The sequence below is a fragment of the Astyanax mexicanus genome, chromosome 12 (genome assembly GCF_023375975.1).
Source record: "Astyanax mexicanus isolate ESR-SI-001 chromosome 12, AstMex3_surface, whole genome shotgun sequence".
NCBI lineage: Eukaryota > Metazoa > Chordata > Actinopteri > Characiformes > Acestrorhamphidae > Astyanax > Astyanax mexicanus.
In genome coordinates this window covers 19,101,433-19,121,722 of record NC_064419.1, presented here as the reverse complement: position 1 = coordinate 19,121,722, position 20,290 = coordinate 19,101,433, and the positions used below count along the sequence as shown (strand labels likewise).

At 37.8% G+C, this 20,290-nt stretch overlaps 1 protein-coding gene across 1 annotated transcript; it reads left to right on the top strand.

The window, feature by feature from the left end:
- Nucleotides 1-3,252: 3,252 nt before the first annotated feature.
- On the top strand, nt 3,253-15,659 carry mthfr (methylenetetrahydrofolate reductase (NAD(P)H)). Its single transcript, XM_007247925.4, has 12 exons — nt 3,253-3,373; nt 6,163-6,406; nt 7,239-7,477; nt 7,630-7,740; nt 8,197-8,390; nt 9,822-10,072; nt 10,241-10,375; nt 12,282-12,462; nt 12,676-12,858; nt 13,614-13,715; nt 13,825-13,944; nt 14,377-15,659. Exons 2-12 carry the CDS (start codon nt 6,168-6,170, stop codon nt 14,593-14,595), a joined length of 1,974 nt encoding a protein of 657 aa, XP_007247987.3. The 5' UTR covers nt 3,253-3,373; nt 6,163-6,167; the 3' UTR covers nt 14,596-15,659.
- The last annotated feature ends 4,631 nt before the right edge of the window (nt 15,660-20,290 follow it).

Below are 20,290 nucleotides of genomic sequence, written 5' to 3'. Positions count from 1 at the left end.
CACGTAAACTGTGATGATATGTTTCTGATAGCTGGTTAAAAATACACGTCTCTGAATCAGCACACAGTTTAAACCCACTGTGATTAATAAACTGCAGCTGTGTTAGTGTGTAAGCTTATCTTTGGAATTAGCTAGATTGGGAGTCAGGGTTAAAGGAAAAAAATAAAATATGTAATGTTTCCCTGTACCTGATCAGCTAATCACTTTAATTTTCAAACTGTTTATTCATTTAGGATTACAGGACTTACTGTGAGCTATAATGAACGAAAATTGATTTAACTAACTAGTTATCTAGAAGCTGGATGTAGATGATCGCCAGAATTTCGTACAGTACTTTAAGTTGGTAGTTTAAAGCAGTTACTTAACTCCGATCACTGCCCTAAACTAGTGTTTTCCACCTGATCAGCTAATAAACAGTCATTTACTGAGTTTACCTGTTAAAATCCTTTAGCCCCCTATGGAGCCTAAATTAATCATGTATATCCACCAGAGGAAGCTCTAGAATATGCAGAACAGGTTTAATATGCAGTAGTTCAATTACAGTGTACAGAAAGGTGTAAATTCTGCCTGGCATCTCTGCCTGCCGCACCTCCTCCAGTGCACTTGCGGTCAGCTGCAGGGTCGTCAGCTGGTGCCACCGTTCATAGATGTTTCGCCCCCAGACCAGTACACCTCGCGGTGGGGGGGCAGTGGCTCTTATGGGGACGTCTCCCTGCCACCCCCTGCAGCTGACCTCATTGGGGTGTTGAACCCCAATTTGAATCCTTTCTCCGTAGCCAGAGCCAATAGCTTGCTTTTTCCGCCTCTTCTGCCAACTCCTTGACTGCTTTTTTCAGCCTTGTCCCGGTCATCCCAGTGTCACGAAGCAGCTGCATCGTTGATTTCCCCACAAAGCCCCTACAACCAACTTCCACCGGGTGGATGGACGTGGTCCAGCCGCCTTCTCTGCACTCTGCTGCCAGGTCAGAGTACTTGAGCCGCTTATGCTCATATGCTGCCAACATTCCCTCCTCCCATGGCACTGTAAGCTCGATGATGAGAACCTTTTTCGCAGCCCTTGACCACATCACCACATCTGGTCTCAATGTTGTTTGGGTGATCTCGGATGGGAAAATAAGTTTAGTACCCAGATCGACACGCATTTCCCATCCCTTCCCAGGAGAAAGCAGGCATGTAGGTCTTCCCGCTGCTGTCTTCTGCACACCCTCTCCTGGTTTAACGAATGGGATCTTTGGACGAGATACTTCTGGGAAGATGTTTGCCCGGACCCTGCTCTCCTCTAACTGCTCTGCCAACTTTCTCAGCACTTGGTTGTGTCGCCATCTAAGTCGACCCTGTGACAGAGCTACACTACACCCAGATAGTATGTGCTGGAGACTTACATTAAGTTTGCTACACAGAGGGCACTTCTCCTCACTTCCAAACCATTGGGAGAGGTTTTGGGGGCAAGGCAGGGTGTCATATGCTGCTCTCAATAGGAAACTGAGCCGTGACTGTGGCATTCTCCAGATGTCTGTCCAGGTTATTACCCTGTTGATGGTATCCTCCCAGCGGGTCCATGCTCCTTGTTTGCCCTGGGACACAGCCTTGATGAGGTAGCGGTCCTGTTCCACTTGTGAGACCTCTTCCACCACCATGATCTTTCTCTGCTCCCTTGTGGCTTTGGACCAGAATGGCACAGACTCTCCCCATCCCAGTCCCGCTTGGCTGACTTGGGTTCTTCCCAGCACCTCCTTATGCTGCAGCCTGCTGATGGCTTGATTCACCTCTTCCTGCGCCCTCCACTTGCGCCCAGTGCGAATGGCCACCCTGGCACCTTTTACTACTTCATCTCTGGACTCATTTACCTCGAGTACAAGACGGGTTTTCTCCTGTTTGTATCCAAGATTTATCGACTTCAGAGGGAGCTGCAGCATGTTCTTGCCGAAGAGTCCAGCATCAGAGAAGCAACGTGGAAGTCCCAACCACTTCCTCATGTAGGAGTTGGCAATGCCGTCCATCTTGCTGGACACAGAGGAGGGAACAGAGGAGGGAACAATATTATTATTGTTATAATAATAACAATAATAATAATCTGTTATATTATTTTAAATATTAGGTGATAACTCAGACATTGCTTGCATAATTTTTCTAACAAAAGTAGCTGTAATGTGGAGTAACATGTTTAGGTTGTAAAATCACCTTATAATAATAATTTACTTTTAATTAAAAGTAATTTCCACAAATGTTGTTCTAGGAAACTATTGGGTGGGCTTGGGTTCATATTGGCAAATGTGTCCCCCCCAATATCAAGCCCGCTCCTACGCCCTTGTCTGTGATAAAAGAATTGACTGAAAAGTTCATTCAAACGCACAGTTCGAATGAATCGGTTCGGTAAGTGAATCAAAGCAGCCCCATCCTCTGATCACATTCAGCTCATGTGACTCATGTGAATATGCACCCAGCGTGTGTTTCAAGCACCTCCTGACTGAGCGCTTTTTGCGCAAATACACCGAAATAAAAACAATACACACAAAGCGTCGAGGTAAAACAGTAAAGTGCTAGATAAGGACGTTATCATTAAATAACATAATGTAATACACATAGTAAATGAACTAATTAAATAAAGAAAATGCTGTAAACAAAAATAAAATGTTTAAATTAGCTGACAAATCCTACTATATGAAACACGGCTCTCGTGGTCAGTTTATATACTACATATTTTATATATCTTATATGCTCTATATAGCTTGTGTGCTTTTAAAGTACTTTAAAGTAACCTGTCGTTAAACACAAAAATGAAAACAAAAAACATCGAAAATCTTTCTTTCTTTAATAAATCCAGCACAATTTTATCATTATTTTGAGATACTTCATTATTTTGAGATACTAACTCATTATTTTAAGATAGTAAGCAATTATTTTGCGATAGCATGTGTGTTTGCTTTTGAAAATAGTTATTTCCTCAATTAACCTATATATATATAACGTTGTAAACTATCTCAAAATAATGACTTACTATCTCAAAATAATGACTTACTATCTCAAAATAATGAGAAAAATGTGTTGGATTTTTTTTTGTTTATTTTAAGTGGCAGGAATAGGCTTCCATACTCCAGTCACACACACACACTGGTGAATAAACTCAGTAGGCTGACTGTTACTCAACATCGCTGCTCTGATATTAAATAAAATGTCACATTGTTGCAGCTGCAGTCTGTTGAATGCACCAGGGCACGGGGCGTGGTCTGTGAACACGTGGCCACGCCCCTGTTAGCTCCGCTACTATAACCCATATTCTTCCCTTAATTCCGCCCGTTCGTCGGATGCTGAGCCGCTCGGGGACGCTCCTCGCCTCGGTTGTGTTGTTGTGGTTATCGGGGGGAACTGTGAGGTAAAGAGCTGCACTGTGTTTTTGTTTGGTTTAGACTTCAGTTTAGCTGGCTAGGCTAATCCGCTGTAGCTCTCTGTGCTAACTGTGTTCTGTTAGTGTGGCCAGTGTAGCTGCTGCTGCTGCACATGTTCTGGAAAAAGACCCTCCCTCTGTGCGGTTGTCATACATTCAGTGGCTAATGTGGAAAATAGTTCTAATGTAGAGTAATTGGTCGTGTCTTATTTTTGTGTGCATGTATTTATTTTCTGTTATTATAGAGTTATTTAGCTAACGTTACTTATATAGATACATGTGCTTAACTCTGGGTATATCGTGGTCTTCAGGTTTAGTATCAGATAGCGTTAAGGTTCTTCTCCCAGACAAAGAGTAACCTGGATAGGTTAGATAGATAATGCTAGCTGCCCTTAGTTCAGTGTTGTTCTGAAAAGGCCAGAAACATTAAATAATTTACGTAATTCAGGATCATTTTTAAAGGATATCTCTCTGTGTTAAAGATGTAAAATTGAAATAACGTAAATAATTACTCCACATTCACTGATGTAAACAAACCCACTTCATTAAATCCAGCTACTGAACCCTTCTTGTACTGCACTGATATATTGCCTAGACCGGTATACCGTTTGTATTGACGCACCGCGATACGGTGGTTCAGTTTCAGTTGTTTAGACTTATACAGCTCTGGAAAAAAATGATACCACTTAAAAATTATGAGTTTCTATGATTTGACCAAATTGAAAACCTCTGTAATATAATCAAGAGGAGGATGGATGATCACAAGCCATCAAACCAAACTGAACTGCTTGAATTTTTGCACCAGGAGTGGCATAAAGTTATCCAAAAGCAGTGTGTAAGACTGGTGGAGTAAAACATGCCAATATGCATGAAAACTGATTAAAAAACAGGGTTTTTCCACCAAATATTGATTTCTGAACGCTTAAAACTTTATGAATATGAACTTGTTTTCTCTGCACTATTTGAGGTCTAAAAAATCTGCATCCCTTTTGTTATTTCAGCCATTTCTTATTTTCTGCAAATAAATGCTCTAAATGACAATATTACTTTTTGGAATTTGGGAGAAATGTTGTCTGTGGTTTACAGAATAAAACAACAATGTTCATTTTACTCAAGAATATACATATAATTAGCAAAATCAGAGAAACGGATTCAGAAACTGAAGTGATCTTTTATTTTTTTTCCAGAGCTGTATTTATTCTATGATTTATCTATGTGTTGATTAATGATTAACATCTAAACGTAGTGAAATGAGCAGTAGCCTGACCATAACATTAAACATACTGTGTGCAGTAATATTAAAACTAAGTGCAATAATATTGTCCAGTACCTCTCCTGCTGGACTTTTTATATTGTCCCATTTCTTTTTTTTTTTCCTTTGTTTTTGTATGTAATGTAGTTAATGATGCTGCTGCTGTAATGTTAATTTCTCTGAGGGAACCCCCCCAAAGGGCTCAATAAAGTTCTATCTAATCTAATCTAATCTAATGTCATTTGCTAATGCCAACCATACACTAAAAATTACTTTAAAATCTGACACTCTCACATTATTCTGAAACAACTGAGAGTCTTGAACGGTCACTAATTACATGAGTGCAACTACAATCCATTTACAGAAATAAACAGATGATTTGAAAATAAAACAATATAAAGGTACAACAGAATGTGAACACTGCTCTAGATAAATGACCAAGAACAGCTGTTTTCTGTTTGGTTATTTAGCAATTCCACAATTTCACAAGCTACTCAAGCCAAAACTCGCTAACTACATTTTTCTGACCGTGAAATTGCTTGAAAAGTTGTAAAAAAAAAAAAAAAAAAAAAAAAAAAAAATGTTTCTAGACACATGGTTTCTCTCTAGTTAATGTCTACGGTACTGTATAAACACAACAAACTCTGCCTCGTTTGTAGGTCATTCTTTTGGCATTCACCAGTCATTAACTTAAAAGTCTCATAGCTAAATTAAACGGTATCCTCTACTGTGATACTAGAATATAATTGGAAAATCTCAGTCTCCTTTAAAAGTACTGGAACCACAAGTCTATTGTTTTGTTGACAAATGTTTATGTTGATACACAATATAGCATTACACCTCACACCCTTCTTTGATATAAAAAAAATATATATTGTAACATAAAACTGATGGGTGTTTCTTGCCAATGTGAGCCCTGTTAGATTTATTATTTAATTTGTTAATAATTCTGAATTGCTACTCTTAGTATTTACCTGTAAAGGTTGCATTTGCAAGTGACCTCACCATTATCCCTGCCATGTGGAGGTTATTGGTTATCATAACCCACTATTTAAAGAATTTCTAATTTCTGACTAAAGTGTGGAGAAAGAAAAGGTACTACACAATCTTATCTGTCAAGCAAGGTGTAGGTTGTAGTATGGTTTGACCTTGCATTGCTGCTTCCTTAACAGGCGTACTTATGTTTATTGATATAACTCATGAGCAGAATGGCATTCTGATTTACACATTTAAACATAGGAAAATTCAATGTGTCAGTTATATGTGATATAATTCATTTTTATGTGTGTAGCACAAATGTGCCATGATATGAATTGTTTTTTTTTTATCACTTCTAAATGTAAATATCTAGAATTTGGAAATCTAAAATATAAGAAATTCTGACTGTCATCTCATTTTCATTACTTGATCTCCAGATCAAATGTCCTCAGTGCACATGAAAAAAAAAATGCTTCAGAGGACACACACTATATTAACATGATCTTCTAATCACTTTTTAATTAAGGCTCTTTTGCTCTGCCTCTAGGTACCATGGTTAACCAGCGACTGGACACCGGCTGGCAGCCGTGTAAGAGCGACTCCAGTGGTGGAAGCAACAGTGGAGAGAGTTCTAAAGAGAGCTCAAGATGTTCCACCCCAGTGCTGGACACGGACCGCACTGACCGACTGCGGGACAAGATGAGGAGGAGAATTGAGTCTGGGGACCACTGGTTCTCCCTCGAGTTTTTTCCTCCCCGCACAGCTGGAGGCGCGGTTAATCTCATATCTAGGTAAACCTATGTCGTGGACCTTGGTTTATTAGTAAGTCAGTGTTCCTCACATCTGACATTTTGCCAAATATGTGTGTATATATTGCTGTATATACTGATGTACTGGTGTACTGGTGCATCTCATTATATTTATGTATTACACAGAGTGTTCTATTTTAAGCCTTCATGTAACAATGTTTACTGAAAAATAAGCTAAAAAAAATACAAGTAAAATATCTGTAATCCAAGGTGTACATGTCTGTTAGTTGAGGTCTTAACTGGTCGGATTGCCAGAAAACTGTATCACCTCCACCCGACCTTCTAGAGAACTTGAACTGGAGTGAGTTATATAACTGCAGCTGAAGCATACACACTCCCGCTAGTGGTTAAACACATGCACTTCACTTCTCAAAAATGACTCTTACAGTGTTTATTTATTTTATTGTTGATGATTATGGCTTATAGGCAATGAAAACCCAAAAATCAGTGTCTCAGAAAATTTTTATTTAAAAATGTGCCAAGTCCGGCTGGAAAATGAAATCTCCATAAATGTTGTCAGCAAAGGAAAGCAAGTGCTGTAAGGAAAACACTGCAGTGACTTTGGACTTGATGTCTCACAAAGTGGTGCACCATGTCATCTGCTGGTGTTGGTCCACTGTGTTCCAACATTGACTGCTAGATATGCCTCTATGATGCGCTTAAGACATTTTCCCTATTTTACAGACTGGATAGTCGTTTTGACATATTGCCCGCCCTCTAGGCCGTCTGTCAGCTAGCCACTATCGCCTTTGTCTGAAGTGGTGTCGTGTGATTGAAAAAGAACTGGCTTCATCTCTGCTTTATGTGCTTGCAGGTTTGACCGCATGGGATCTGGCGGACCACTCTTCATCGATGTAACATGGCATCCAGCAGGAGACCCCGGCTCAGATAAGGAGACCTCCTCAATGATGATAGCCAGCACAGCAGTCAACTACTGCGGCCTGGAGAGCATCCTGCACCTGACCTGCTGCAAACAGACGAAAGAGATAATCACAGCTCACCTCAACAAAGCCAAGCGCCTGGGCCTAAAGAACATCATGGCATTAAGGGGAGGTAAAATAACTGAGCACTGGGTCATACACGGTATACAGCATCCTGGAAACTGGGATTTTTTTGGTATCATATACAGATGCCAAATTAAAAGATTAAAAAGATGTGTAATTTTTCTTCACTGTTCTTCTAACTGTGGAGAATCTTTTCCACAGATCCAATTGGAGCTGACTGGGAGGAAGAAGAGGGAGGATTCAACTATGCTACAGACCTGGTGAAGCACATTCGCCATGAATTCGATGACTACTTTGACATCTGTGTTGCTGGTACGCATTTAAATTAGGAAAAAAAAAACAGAAACCTACTTAAAATGTTGAAGTACAAATCGGCATTCTGTTTATTGACTATTATGAATCTGCATAATTATAAAAATAAGATAATTATACACCTGAAGGTAGACTGGTTGAGATCACCAAAATACAGCATATTTTTGTAACTTGTGACTCTTCTGTGCACATAGTGCTAAAATCTGTACTGCCTCATTTTCTCTCCTGATAAAATGACTAAGCTAAATCTGATCTTGACACATTTTCCATTCCTACTAATAAGTGAAGAGAGCAGTGGTAGCAGAACTTTTATTTATTCATATTATTAAAGTGAAAGTATGTATATTTTTTCTTATATTTGCCTTTTTTCTGTAAAAGCTTTTAAAATGCTGATTATTGCTGCTCATACATCATTTTTAATAGCTCTCCTAAATAGACCCATTTGTGTAATAACAGGCTACCCAACTGGGCATCCGGAGGCTGAGAGCTATGAGGATGACCTGAAGCACTTGAAAGAGAAAGTGGATGCAGGAGCACACTTCATCGTGACTCAGCTCTTTTTCAGAGCGGAGACATTCCTTAAATTCGTCAAGGACTGCAGAGCCATCGGCATCACCTGTCCTATTGTGCCTGGAATCTTCCCCATACAGGTACCTAAAGTCTGAGCATTTTTGCCTCATCTACAGTCACATGATAAGTACACTAAAGTATTATGAGGCCTGCTAAATATGCACATCTGGTTTTGGACATAAACTGAGGATCGTGTGCAGCCCAAACCGTGAGGGTGAACTGTATGAAACCCAGATTATCCGAGATCTGACAGTTACTCCACTGCATAAACGTCTTAAATAACAGCAAACTCAAACTGCATTACCCACAAAATACTTTGAAAAAAAAAAAGTCAGTTTGTGATTCTGTGTATAAATTTTGTATGGTCTATACACCAAGGTAGTAGCTTGATGTGCAGCTCAGCAGAAATGTAACTTCGCATTATGGCTATATGATTATAACAACTATATAACCATAGTTTAATGTGTAGTTTCAATGTTTAATGGTATATATATTTTTTCATAGCAAGCATATAAAATTATTAGTATTTTTTTTACAGTAGATTGCTAACTAACTAACTTTCCTGTTTCATCTTAAATTGTGCAACAGAAGACAGAGGCTGCAGCATTTAATGTGGAACAGAAAACTAAAATAAAAGCAATGGACGATAAGAATGAATTGTTACTCCACCTGCCCCCTTTCTAAAGACACACAATGCCTTAAAGTTAACTAGCTAACCAGCAGCTAGGTTGCTAAAATATAGCACTCCACTGCTATAGCTATATCTGTATCGGGTGCTTGAAGGGTTGTCCAAATTATTAGGGGGAGGATTTCACCCCTTTCTCTTCTAACTCTATTCCAAGGGAAAGGGTTACACTTGAAAACAAGGGGTAGGGGTACAAGAGAAAAATGAGATTGGACCTTAGACTTCAATTTCTTAATTCATAAAGGCACTCAAAACTAAATAAATGAAATATCAGTTATTTTTTATAAGGATAATATAAGGCCCAGTTATTAAAGCTGATGTCCGTAAGTTTTGGGATTTAGGGTCCTCTCTGGTGAGAACGGGTAATTGCACCGAGCGTGCGTAAGAATCATTTTAAACTGGGCGGGTGTGATGTGGTCTCCTTTTAGAGCGGATGAATCCGATTCCAGGTTATGTTCAGTCAGAGAGAAAGAGCACTCTTCTGAAGTCTCCATTGCTCCACCAGCCGCTTGCATTTAGTAAAACTAAGCTGGATCCTCTTTCAGAGGCTGCTCATGTGAGGTAAGTCTGTAAAGACGTGTGACGTGACCAGAAGAACTCCTGCGAAAAGCAACCCGACACCCCAGTTTTTTTTTTTTTGGATGAATATATTAGGTTTAGCAGGGATGGTCGTTCCAGCACAACGTTACCATTAAACACAATATTTTGTCCCTTCTCCGCTTAGAAATGCTTCTGCTTTCAGTTTAGAAACAAAATAATACAAACTGCCACTTTAAGGACAAAATTGTGTTGGTGCTGGACACACTCTTCCTCTCCTCTCTGACAGGGTTACCACTCCCTGCGGCAGCTGGTCAAGCTGTCCAAACTGGAGGTGCCAGAGGAGATCATGCAGGTAATCGAGCCCATCAAGGACAACGATGCTGCCATCCGGAACTACGGCATCCAGCAGGCTGTGGAGATGTGCAGGGTTCTGCTGGCCAGCGGGGACGTGTCTGGGCTGCACTTCTACACACTCAACAGAGAGGTTGCCACCATGGAAGTGCTCAGACAGCTGGGCTTGTGGGCAGAAGACCCTCGGTAAGTGTGCTGGGAACAAAGCTTTAGCTCCATAGTGCTCCTGGTTTAAGGCCTGACTTTCACTTCTGCTTTCACTGGTAATGAATTAAATACTGATGGTTGTTGTTGCTTTTACTTTTATTTTCCATATATCTTATGTTTTTTATATTTTTTTTGTCTTTTAAAAAGCCGGCCTTTGCCATGGGCTGTCAGCGCTCATCCTAAACGAAAGGTTGAAGATGTTCGGCCGATCTTCTGGGCTTCAAGGCCTAAAAGCTACATCTACAGAACTCAAGACTGGGATGATTTCCCCAATGGAAGATGGTATGTACATGTTCTCTACAATATATCTGGATTCACGTCAATGAGCCATAATATTTAAACCTTGATATGGACATAAAACAAGAACTCTGAAGGTCTGGGGGGATCTGGTATCAAGACTAGCAGTGGGTCCTGTAGGTTGCAAGGTAAAAGGAACTGTAGATAGGTACTTATCACAGCATACTAACAACACTTCACAAGACCTCCCATTTTGGAGACCTAGTCTTACCGTCACAATTTGACCTTAATCAAATACACTAAGATACTTATGCTTTGTCCCATTTATAGTACTTCTATCATTTGAACCTTAACTGCTGATTGTAATAAATACTGGCTCATCTTAAAAGTTTAGTATAGTACAAACGGTTCTACCACTAAACCTGAAAAAAAATGTGTGAGAAACTATAGACTTGGTGTCCTTATCATTTAACTATATCAGGAAAAATATTTGAAAAGATGTTAAAGTAAATTTATTTTCACTTAAAATAAGGGAGTGATTTATTTGCACATGGGTACAAGGAGCATTTGCCGCACAGCGAATCTATTTTGACCCCTTAAAAAAAAAAAAAAAAAAAAAAATTAACAAAAAGTAGATATGTCTACCAGCCAATGGCTGTACAGTCATTGCTAATAATGAATGCTAGAAAACAGTTGGAAATAAAGTTAATGCCGGTTTAGGATGATATGGCTATAAGTTTGTCAATAGTTTGTAAAAAAAAAAAAAAAATGTCCAAGTTGGTCTCATCAGACTATTAATCTGCTACCGTTAGATAGATAACTCAATAAATGAATTAGTTAGTTATTTGCTTGAATCAAGGTTTGTGTTGATTAAGTAACTTGTAACTTAGTTAATTGCATGAAAATTTGGTATTTTATTGGTTATTCTGCTTATGTTTTTGAGCTAGAGCTAGCTAGTAGTTTTTTAATGTCAGCTAGCTATGTTGATATGTAAGCTATTTTTAATCATGTTAAAAGCAACTGAGGCAGTTTAGTGAAGAATATAAGTTTATTTGTACAGTTGTATATCACTTGATTAATATATTTTAGTTATATTTAATAGAAGTGAGTTATATTAGCAGTGAATGTATTGAGAAGCTCAGCCCACCCCTCATTGTGTCCAAATGTCATAATTGCACCAAACCAAAACACACACACAACCAGAAACAAAAGCTTTTTAAAATGTGCTAAATTCTTGAGATGTTAATGAGGACTTAAAGGAGACGTTAAAGGAGAACTCCAATGTGAAATGGATCCTTTCATTTTAGCTGATGCTCCCAACAGGCTTACAATTCCAGCTGTTTCTGAACATATCTAAATTATATTTATACATTTTCACATAATTAATTTTGCAATCTGTTCCCCTATACTACCTATTCTCTGTGCTCGTCAGTCGAATTACTGTGATTTAATTTCAAGATGGGGACACCCAAAGAACTACCTGAAGGTACTGTGTGTATAAATAGTCTTTTTTAATAAACTACCTTTGTTTCAAATTCTCAGTGCTTTATTTTAAAAGTCAGGGCCTCTGAATTCTATCCGTGAAGTGTGGAGCTACATCGAGCTTGGTGTAAAAATGGTTAATGGTGTAAAAAAAATAATTTATTTAAATGGGCAACACTATGCCCCTATCAATAGCATGGTAAGCCTATTGGGAGCATCGGCTAAAAGCACTGTATTTCAGAATGCTGGGGGCGAATGGAGATGGGCTATTTGACAAAAGTTCAAACTCATTATCACGTTTCACTACATCCAAAAAACATTTCACATGCAATTTCTCCTTTAATCAGAATGCCGTTGGCTAAGGAAAGTCTCCTCAAATAAAGGGGCTTATGTGTAAAATTACTGTTAAAGAAAATTTCTACTGAAGCTGAAATCTTGCACATTAAACTCAGTTTATTTTCTTTCTTAGGGGAAACTCCTCATCCCCAGCTTTTGGCGAGCTGACAGATTATTATTTGTTCTACCTGAAGAGCAAGTCTTCCAAAGAGGCCTTATTGAAGATGTGGGAAGAGGAGCTAACCAGTGAGGACAGTGTGTATCAAGTCTTCACTAACTACATCACAGCAGAGCCCAACAAGAGTGGACACAAGGTAGATTACAGCCTGAGGTTTCAATCTATATTTGTTCAATATATAGTGAATATTAAGCATCAACACAGACATTTACAAAAATATTAGTGTTGATGATAATTACACGTTACTATTAATTAGACCAATATATTATGTACCCACACAGGAAGAGAAATTCTCTAGTATTCTCAGTGTAAAAAGCCTAATGTTTTGATTTGTTGCTCAACTCTGTAGGTGATGTGTCTTCCATGGAACGATGACCCTTTAGCTCCAGAGACAAACATGCTGAAGGAGGAACTGGAGAAGGTGAATCGCAGGGGAGTTCTCACCATCAACTCTCAGCCCAACATCAATGGCAAGCCTTCTTCTGACCCAATTGTGGGGTGGGGCCCACCGGGCGGATATGTCTTTCAAAAGGTAGCACATTCTATGTTGCTGTCCAGTTATTCAGCTTATTTAATTAGGCAAATTATATAGCTCTGGAAAAAGAGAGAGTTCAGTTTTTGAATCAGTTTTACTGATTTTGCTATTTATAGGTAAATGTTTGAGTAAAATGAACATTGTTTTATTCTATTATCTACGGACAACATTTTTCCCAAATTTTAAATAAAAATATTGTCATTTAGAGCATTTATTTGCAGAAAATGAGAAATGGCTGAAACAAAAAAGATGCAGAGCTTTCAAACCTTAAATAATGCAAATAAAACAAGTTCATATTATAAAGTTTTAAGAGTTCAGAAATCAATATTTGGTGAAATATCTCTGATTACCCAAACACAGTTTTCATGCATCTTGGCATGTTCTCCTCCACCAGTCTTACACACTGCTTTTGGATAATTTTATGCCAAAAATGTATGCTTAAAAATTCAAGTGGTTCTGCTTGGTTTGATTGCTTGTGATCATCCATCTTCCTCTTGATTTATATTCCAGAGGTTTTCAATTTGGTAAAATCAAAGAAACTTCTAATTTATAAGTGGTCTCTTATTTTTACCAGAGCTGTATTATAGAAAATAATAATATTTTTTTTGTAGTATATATTGTTCAACACTATCAGAAAAGAATCAGAAACATACTACATTTCTTCATTTGTATAATGTGGCACTTGTTTCCAGCCATAAAAAAAACATTTTTGTTGCTTTTAATTAATATATTCCTTTTTTATCAATTAACAGTCATACCTGGAATTCTTCACATCAAGTGAAAATGTTAACGCACTTCTCAAAGTACTGAAGAAATATGAACCACGTGTGAACTACCACATTGTCAATGTGAAGGTAAACCACACCTGAACAGTTCTTTCCACTATTTCCAGATTGAGGTCGGATTAACATTTACACCATGTATTTAAACAGGTTCTTAACATAACCTCTGCTTCTGTCATAGGGCAAGAATATTACAAACGCCCATGATATGCAACCCAATGCTGTAACGTGGGGGATTTTCCCAGGCAAAGAGATTGTTCAGCCCACGGTGGTGGATCCAGTCAGCTTTATGTACTGGAAGGTGAGGAATATTCCACAAACACTTTGTTGTTCTTATTAAAATGTCTCAGATATAATCACAGGGAGAAACTTTTACTGATTTAAATCTGGCAACTAGTCTGATTGATGATCTTGGTGGAAAATTAATGCAACGCTGGATTGAAATAAATCTTGTGACATTGCAGAAGCTTATTGAAACAAAGTCAAACGCAATCAAAGTTAAACGTGGTCCAACTAAATATTGAAGTGTGACTCTAACAATATTAACAACTGCAAAACTGAAGCTTTGCTAACTATGTGCTTTGCACGTTCCTCTAAATGAGCATGCTCTCTTATCTTTATCTTTATTGTCCAGCTGGTAAGGGCATGCTAGTTGTGCTGTAAAGATAATTTGAAAGGGAAAATCACCTGAGCTTGACAGTCCACTGATATACGGATGCTCTTTCTCCTGCAGGACGAGGCGTTCGCACTGTGGATCGAGCAGTGGGGGAAGCTTTACGAGGACGAGTCTCCTTCACGAATGATTATCCAGTACATCCACGACAATTACTTCCTGGTCAACCTAGTGGACAATGACTTCCCTCTAGATAGCTGCTTATGGCAGGTCATCGACGACATGTTCAAACTGCTGGACGCACCTCCAGAACCTCTGGATCAAGAAAACCTACAGTAGCTTCAAAAACCACACACCTTTGGTCTGCTGCTGCTTTATTCTAGGACTTATTATAAAGACACAAACAGAGACATATCACTATTACTTTTTTTTTTTTATTATTGTAATATCAGCTATTTATACTCTCACTCGTCTGAGTTGTTACATAAAATGCTACATAAAAATGCTGATGAATTTTCAGAACAGTTTACAGAATCGAAAGCTTCTAACTTATGATTATTGCAAATCAAGGGCAAGAGCACTTTTAACATTATTAGACAAATATACAGATATTATAGGGAATCATAGTACATTATCATGTACAGTCTAATTCCTGGAATCAATGGCACAAGGATTTGCAAGGATTACTATTTCTACATTTTTATGTAATTTTTTAAGCTGATGTTTTTAAAGCTATTTATAAACAGTATTTTGGCTGTTGCGCGAGTCCGAAGTCCGAGGATGTCAAGTTTTTTGGGGGGGACTTTCTGCTTTTTATCTCGCCAGCTACATCACACAAACACACGCACACACACCCACACAAAACTGCAACCTTGCAGAGTTAAAAAAAAAAAAAAAAAGACCGGTCAGAAGCTTAACGCACAAATATTTACTAGTGAAGTCATCCAAGGCCAAAGATGGTGACGGAGATTTTTGATTACTATTGTAATCTGAAGAAGGTTGTTTTATCATTGCCTTGGGTCATATTTCCGTCAGTGTAATGTTTTTCCATTTTCCATGTTTTTTTTTTTCCATTTTTTTTGTTCATATCTGCCCCCAAAGTCTGAATTAATTAATCTTTACTCTTATTTCATTTTTTTTTCTTCTCATTTTTGCATCATGTAATGAAAGGTGGATGGATTATACTATCAAATTGGGGGCAAAAAATAAATAAATCTGAAAATTAATTTAGCCTCAAATGGTTAAAAAAAAAAAAAAAAAAAAGAGGAACTGGTTAAAGTTACATCAGGCACTTTCCTTTTTTTCCTATATTTTTTTCTAATAATAAAATTCCTCAGATTTAATTTCTCTCCAGTTTGTGTATTGCTGATAAAAGAAGCACAATAAAACTCATTTTTCACACATTCTGTATCAGAACTGTTCTTATTTTTGCATTCACTGTTACATGTAGTTCTAGGTTTTATTCTATTTCTAGTCACAGTAACTAGAAATAACAATTTGCTTCAGGTTATAAAAGACAATAATAAAGTGAGTTAAAGTGAAAACTGATACAGAAAGTAAAAAGGATTGGGCATTCTCTCATCAGCAGATTTTACGTTGAGATCTTACGAGTTGTTGGGCCGGTCTCTTGGCCTTATCTTCGGCTGATGAAATCCCATGTTGGAACATGACACCAGTTGGAACGAGGCCAGACAGCGATTCCCGCTTGCTGGAGGGCCTGAGAGAGCACAATTGGCCTTGCTCCCTATGGGTGGGTATATGGCGCTCTTCCCCCATCACTCCAAAGGGTAATGTCGCTCAGCACAAGGCGTCTGTGAGCTGATGTATCGGAACTGAGTCGCTGCACTTTCCTCCAAGCGCACTTCGATGCTACTTGGTAAAAAAGAGGCGGTGGCTGACTTCACATGTATCGGAGAATATTGGGGCAAAACTAGTGACAGGGGGAGTCCTAATAAGTGGATAGGGTAAACTGTGGAGAAAATGGGATAAAAATTTCAGAAATAAAATTATTTTTAAATAATTATTAGTTAGAAGTGTTAGGAGGGTAAGTGCTCTTTGAAAAGCTCTGTCTTCAGGAGTTTCTCTGGTAGTAGAAGGAAGTTTGTTCCACCATTGGGGAACATATGGTGGAACAATAGTGAGCCTGTTCTGTCATTACCTTGTAGGCGATTTTAAGAGCTTTAAGTGTAATACAGGAAACAACCAGTGAGCAGTGGGGTGACGTGCCCGTTTTGGCTGGTTGAAGACCAGACGTGCTGCTGCATTTTTTTGATCATCTGAAGTGGTTTTATAACACATTAGTATGGCGTTGTAATGGTCGAGGCGTGAGATGACCACTGCTTGTATCAGGAGTTGGGTGCCTGTTGCATTGGAAACGGTTAAATTTTTCTGATGTTGTGTTAAAGCGCAAAGCGGCAGGATTGAGCAACTGAGGCCAGGTGGTTAGTTGGTCATCAACCAGAACACCCAGGTTCCTAGGAACCTTTGAGGACCTCCTATTAGTGACACAGAAGTGTGGCGTAAGATTAACAAACTCTCTCCTTAGCCAATCAGATCTGTGCAGACGGCTGCCCCAGCTAGTGAATTGGAACGCAGCCGGGAAAAAACGCCTTTCTAAAGAGATCGGGAGCCCAAGAACTGGCGAAAAAACGAGAACGGGTGGTAACTAAAGACACATCGAGCGCAAGAGAGAGACAGGGGAGGAATGTAAACAAAATCTGGCCAGAGAGGCATTTTATTATTATTATATATTTTTTATCATAGTTCAAACAACTTCAAGAGACTGACGAAAATTTCTACAACTGGTCCGTACTGAATTCTAATTAAATACCCCTGGCATATATGTTTTGATGAGAACATGTAATTGCACTAACCATGCTAAAAAGTACTATTAAAATGTGCATTCTGATGCATACTCATTTTCAGAGAGAATAATCTGGTGATTTTAGCTCAAAATCTATTATGCTCCATTTTAGTTCATCACTCTCTTCAGTTTAATTCTGCTTTTTTTTTGTTTAACGATGCATGCACTGCATTTGGTTCATGATTCTACTCTGGTTTGTGACAGCATTATTTAGAAAAGTCCCATGTTACATAATGATCCCCACTGACCTTCTGACTGCCAGTGGTGCCACGTGTCTCACTCTCCAACTCCAGCTACTCACTCCACTCCAGAGTTAAGCAACATATTTATCAACACCTGTTCCATGAGGTCGGGCTGACCTGGCAGACTGTTCTCTGCAGAGCAAAACAGATCAACACATCACTGACCTTTTCTTTAACACTAGAACGGGGTCAATATAAATATAACATGATTTCATATAAGCACTGTGTGTGTAAGCACTGTGTTCTCTCCTATTATGTTCATTTGTCAGGAACAGCAATGTTGTTTCTGGGTCATATTGACCTGGTGAAATATTTCATTACTATCTTAATTGCTAATTATTCTATTAATATTTAGGGCAATCGTGTTCCTTACCGCTAACAGGTAGTGCTTCAATTAGGATTATTCATACATTTTTTATAAAAAAAATATTCATGTTCATACTTTTTTAAATGTTTCAATACTTTATTACTTTTGAAAGACCAATATAAAAAAACAATTTAACATAACATCGAAACATAACATTGCAATTTAGCTTTAGTTTTTGCAGGGGGTGGTTGCAAATATGTGAGATAAACCATTTTCATATTATATGTTGATTGATTACACTAATTAAGGCAAGCAGAAGAAATTTCATACTAAAAAAAAAAAAAATACTTTTAACTATTTTTCCTAGATCTTCGAACTTTAAAACGGGTCAATTTGACCCGTAACATAACGAAGGGATAAAACAGGATAAAGACACCAGAACCAATTTAAAAAAAATGTAAAATTGTCCATGTTGTCTTTATCTATTGTCCACTGTCTCTCCATCACAGTGTGGACAAGCAGATAAAAAAGATCCTGTTTCTCAAAACATGAAAAGTAACAGGAATGAGTGCCAGTAACAGGAGTGAGTTCCAGTAACAGGAGTGATTTTTTTTTTCGTCCTAAATATCAATTATTTAAACATGCAGTCAACCATTTCTTTAAAATATTTTTTTTTAGTGGACTTGTTTTTAAATATGCTTTTTGAATGTCAGGTAAGTTTCTTCCAATTAGAAACCTTGTAAAAAAAAAAAAAAAAAAGTTAAGCTGCCTGAGTTTGACCAGTACATGTTTTGTATAGTTAAATGTGTTATTTTTAAAGATTCAAATAAGTTTAATTGGAGGAGTTACGACAATCAAATGGCACCCATTCTGTGGAATGGCCCAGTAATCAAAATGAATATTAAAGTAATTTATCATGTGCTTACATGTTAGTCCATTGTTTTGTCCAAAACAAGCAGACAGGCTACAGTCTCTGGATTTGAGTGAGGCCCACTTCTCCCCACTACGTGCTATAGAGTGAAATGAGACACCAGGCAGAACAGAGTGAACATGGCTTACTGTAGCCTTACTCTTAAGGAAACTGTCACAGGAATATCAATCACGTAAAGATCCCTCCACAAGAGCAGCCTCATGCTCCACGAGGCAACCCCAAAGATGATGCAATAGGGTATTAATAGACATAAGGCGTACTTACATTAACCCTTTCAGACTTGAATTATCTCCAGTGATGGAAGAAAAAATAAAAGAATGCTGTTTCTATATAATAAATCAAATTAACTAAAATATATATTTTTTTCGTTTCCATAGCATTAAAGCCTGTGTGATTTTTAAAAATGTTCTAAATCACATTAAATTAGTAAAACTTGACTGTTACCTTGCCTCAAAGGTTCTAGCACTACTGTTTTTCCAGTGCAGGTGGATAGGACCAAGCTCTACTGTTTCATTTGTTTTTTAAACGTGTTCATTGGCTGGTTAATGGTCTATTCTGATGGTCAACAGCTCTCCAATTGTGTTCTCTGCAACAAAACATTTTTAAATAAAGACAATACATGATATCCATTGCAATCGATGCAGGGCCTGAAAGGGTTAAGCCAGGCCTTAGCCATGTGCACTCTGAGAAAAGCTTTCTAAACACGGCAGAGGTTTTTATACAACAAGAAATGTCACTGACATAAGAAAGGTAACACCTAACTAAGCAAGACCAGACCAGATTATTATTATTATAAAAAAACATTTGTCTCTAAATATATACCTGCCAAAATGTTTTATTTTAACATATTTATTCCACGTGCTTTTTTAGTTTTTTTTTTTTTGTCATATTTTTTTTAGATTCTATTGTGCAGGTGTCGCTACACAATAGAATAGTGCACCTTTTAGTGTCCTAAATGTCTTTTGCACTCAAATTTGTGGTCATGCTTATAATTTCTAGAATCAGCAACTCTACAAAACAACAAAATCCAGGTAATTATAATTACTAGATATATTTAAAATAACACAGTCTGCAGTCCACACAGTCATCAAAGCCCATATGTACAGTCAGGATATCAGAATTGCTGTTTGGTTTGTCCTGAATCAGAAGCACATAAATGTTGTGAAATGAGAATTCCAATAACTTCTCTGATTGTGTCAATCACATGTGAGTAAAATAAAAGTTTTAAATATTTTTACCAATCAGAATTGTGGGATCAAAAAAAAAGTACAACTCTGCCCTCTAGTGGTCAGAATTGTACTATTGTGATGCTTCAATAAATCAATATTTTTACACCCCTAGCAATGTCTAGAAAAGTGTGAATGTGTGTGAATTGAGCTTTATTTAAACAGGTATTTTTACAATATTCTAGGTTATTTTTTTTCTGAGGTTCTAGTAGAATATAGCCTAAGCTGTATGTAAATTTATGAAAAAAAATAACTGGTTTTAAAATTTTATATATATAAAAAATGAACATGTCACAAAAAATGGGTTTCTTAAAGCTGGGGGAGGGGTCTGAGTAAATTCAAAGTTTTTTTTGTTATCCAATCAGAATAGTGGGATTGGAAAACAATGCACAACATTGCCCTCTAGTGGTCAGAATTTAAACACAACACAAAATGAGTCAGTGTCAGCCAGTAATCTTTACATGT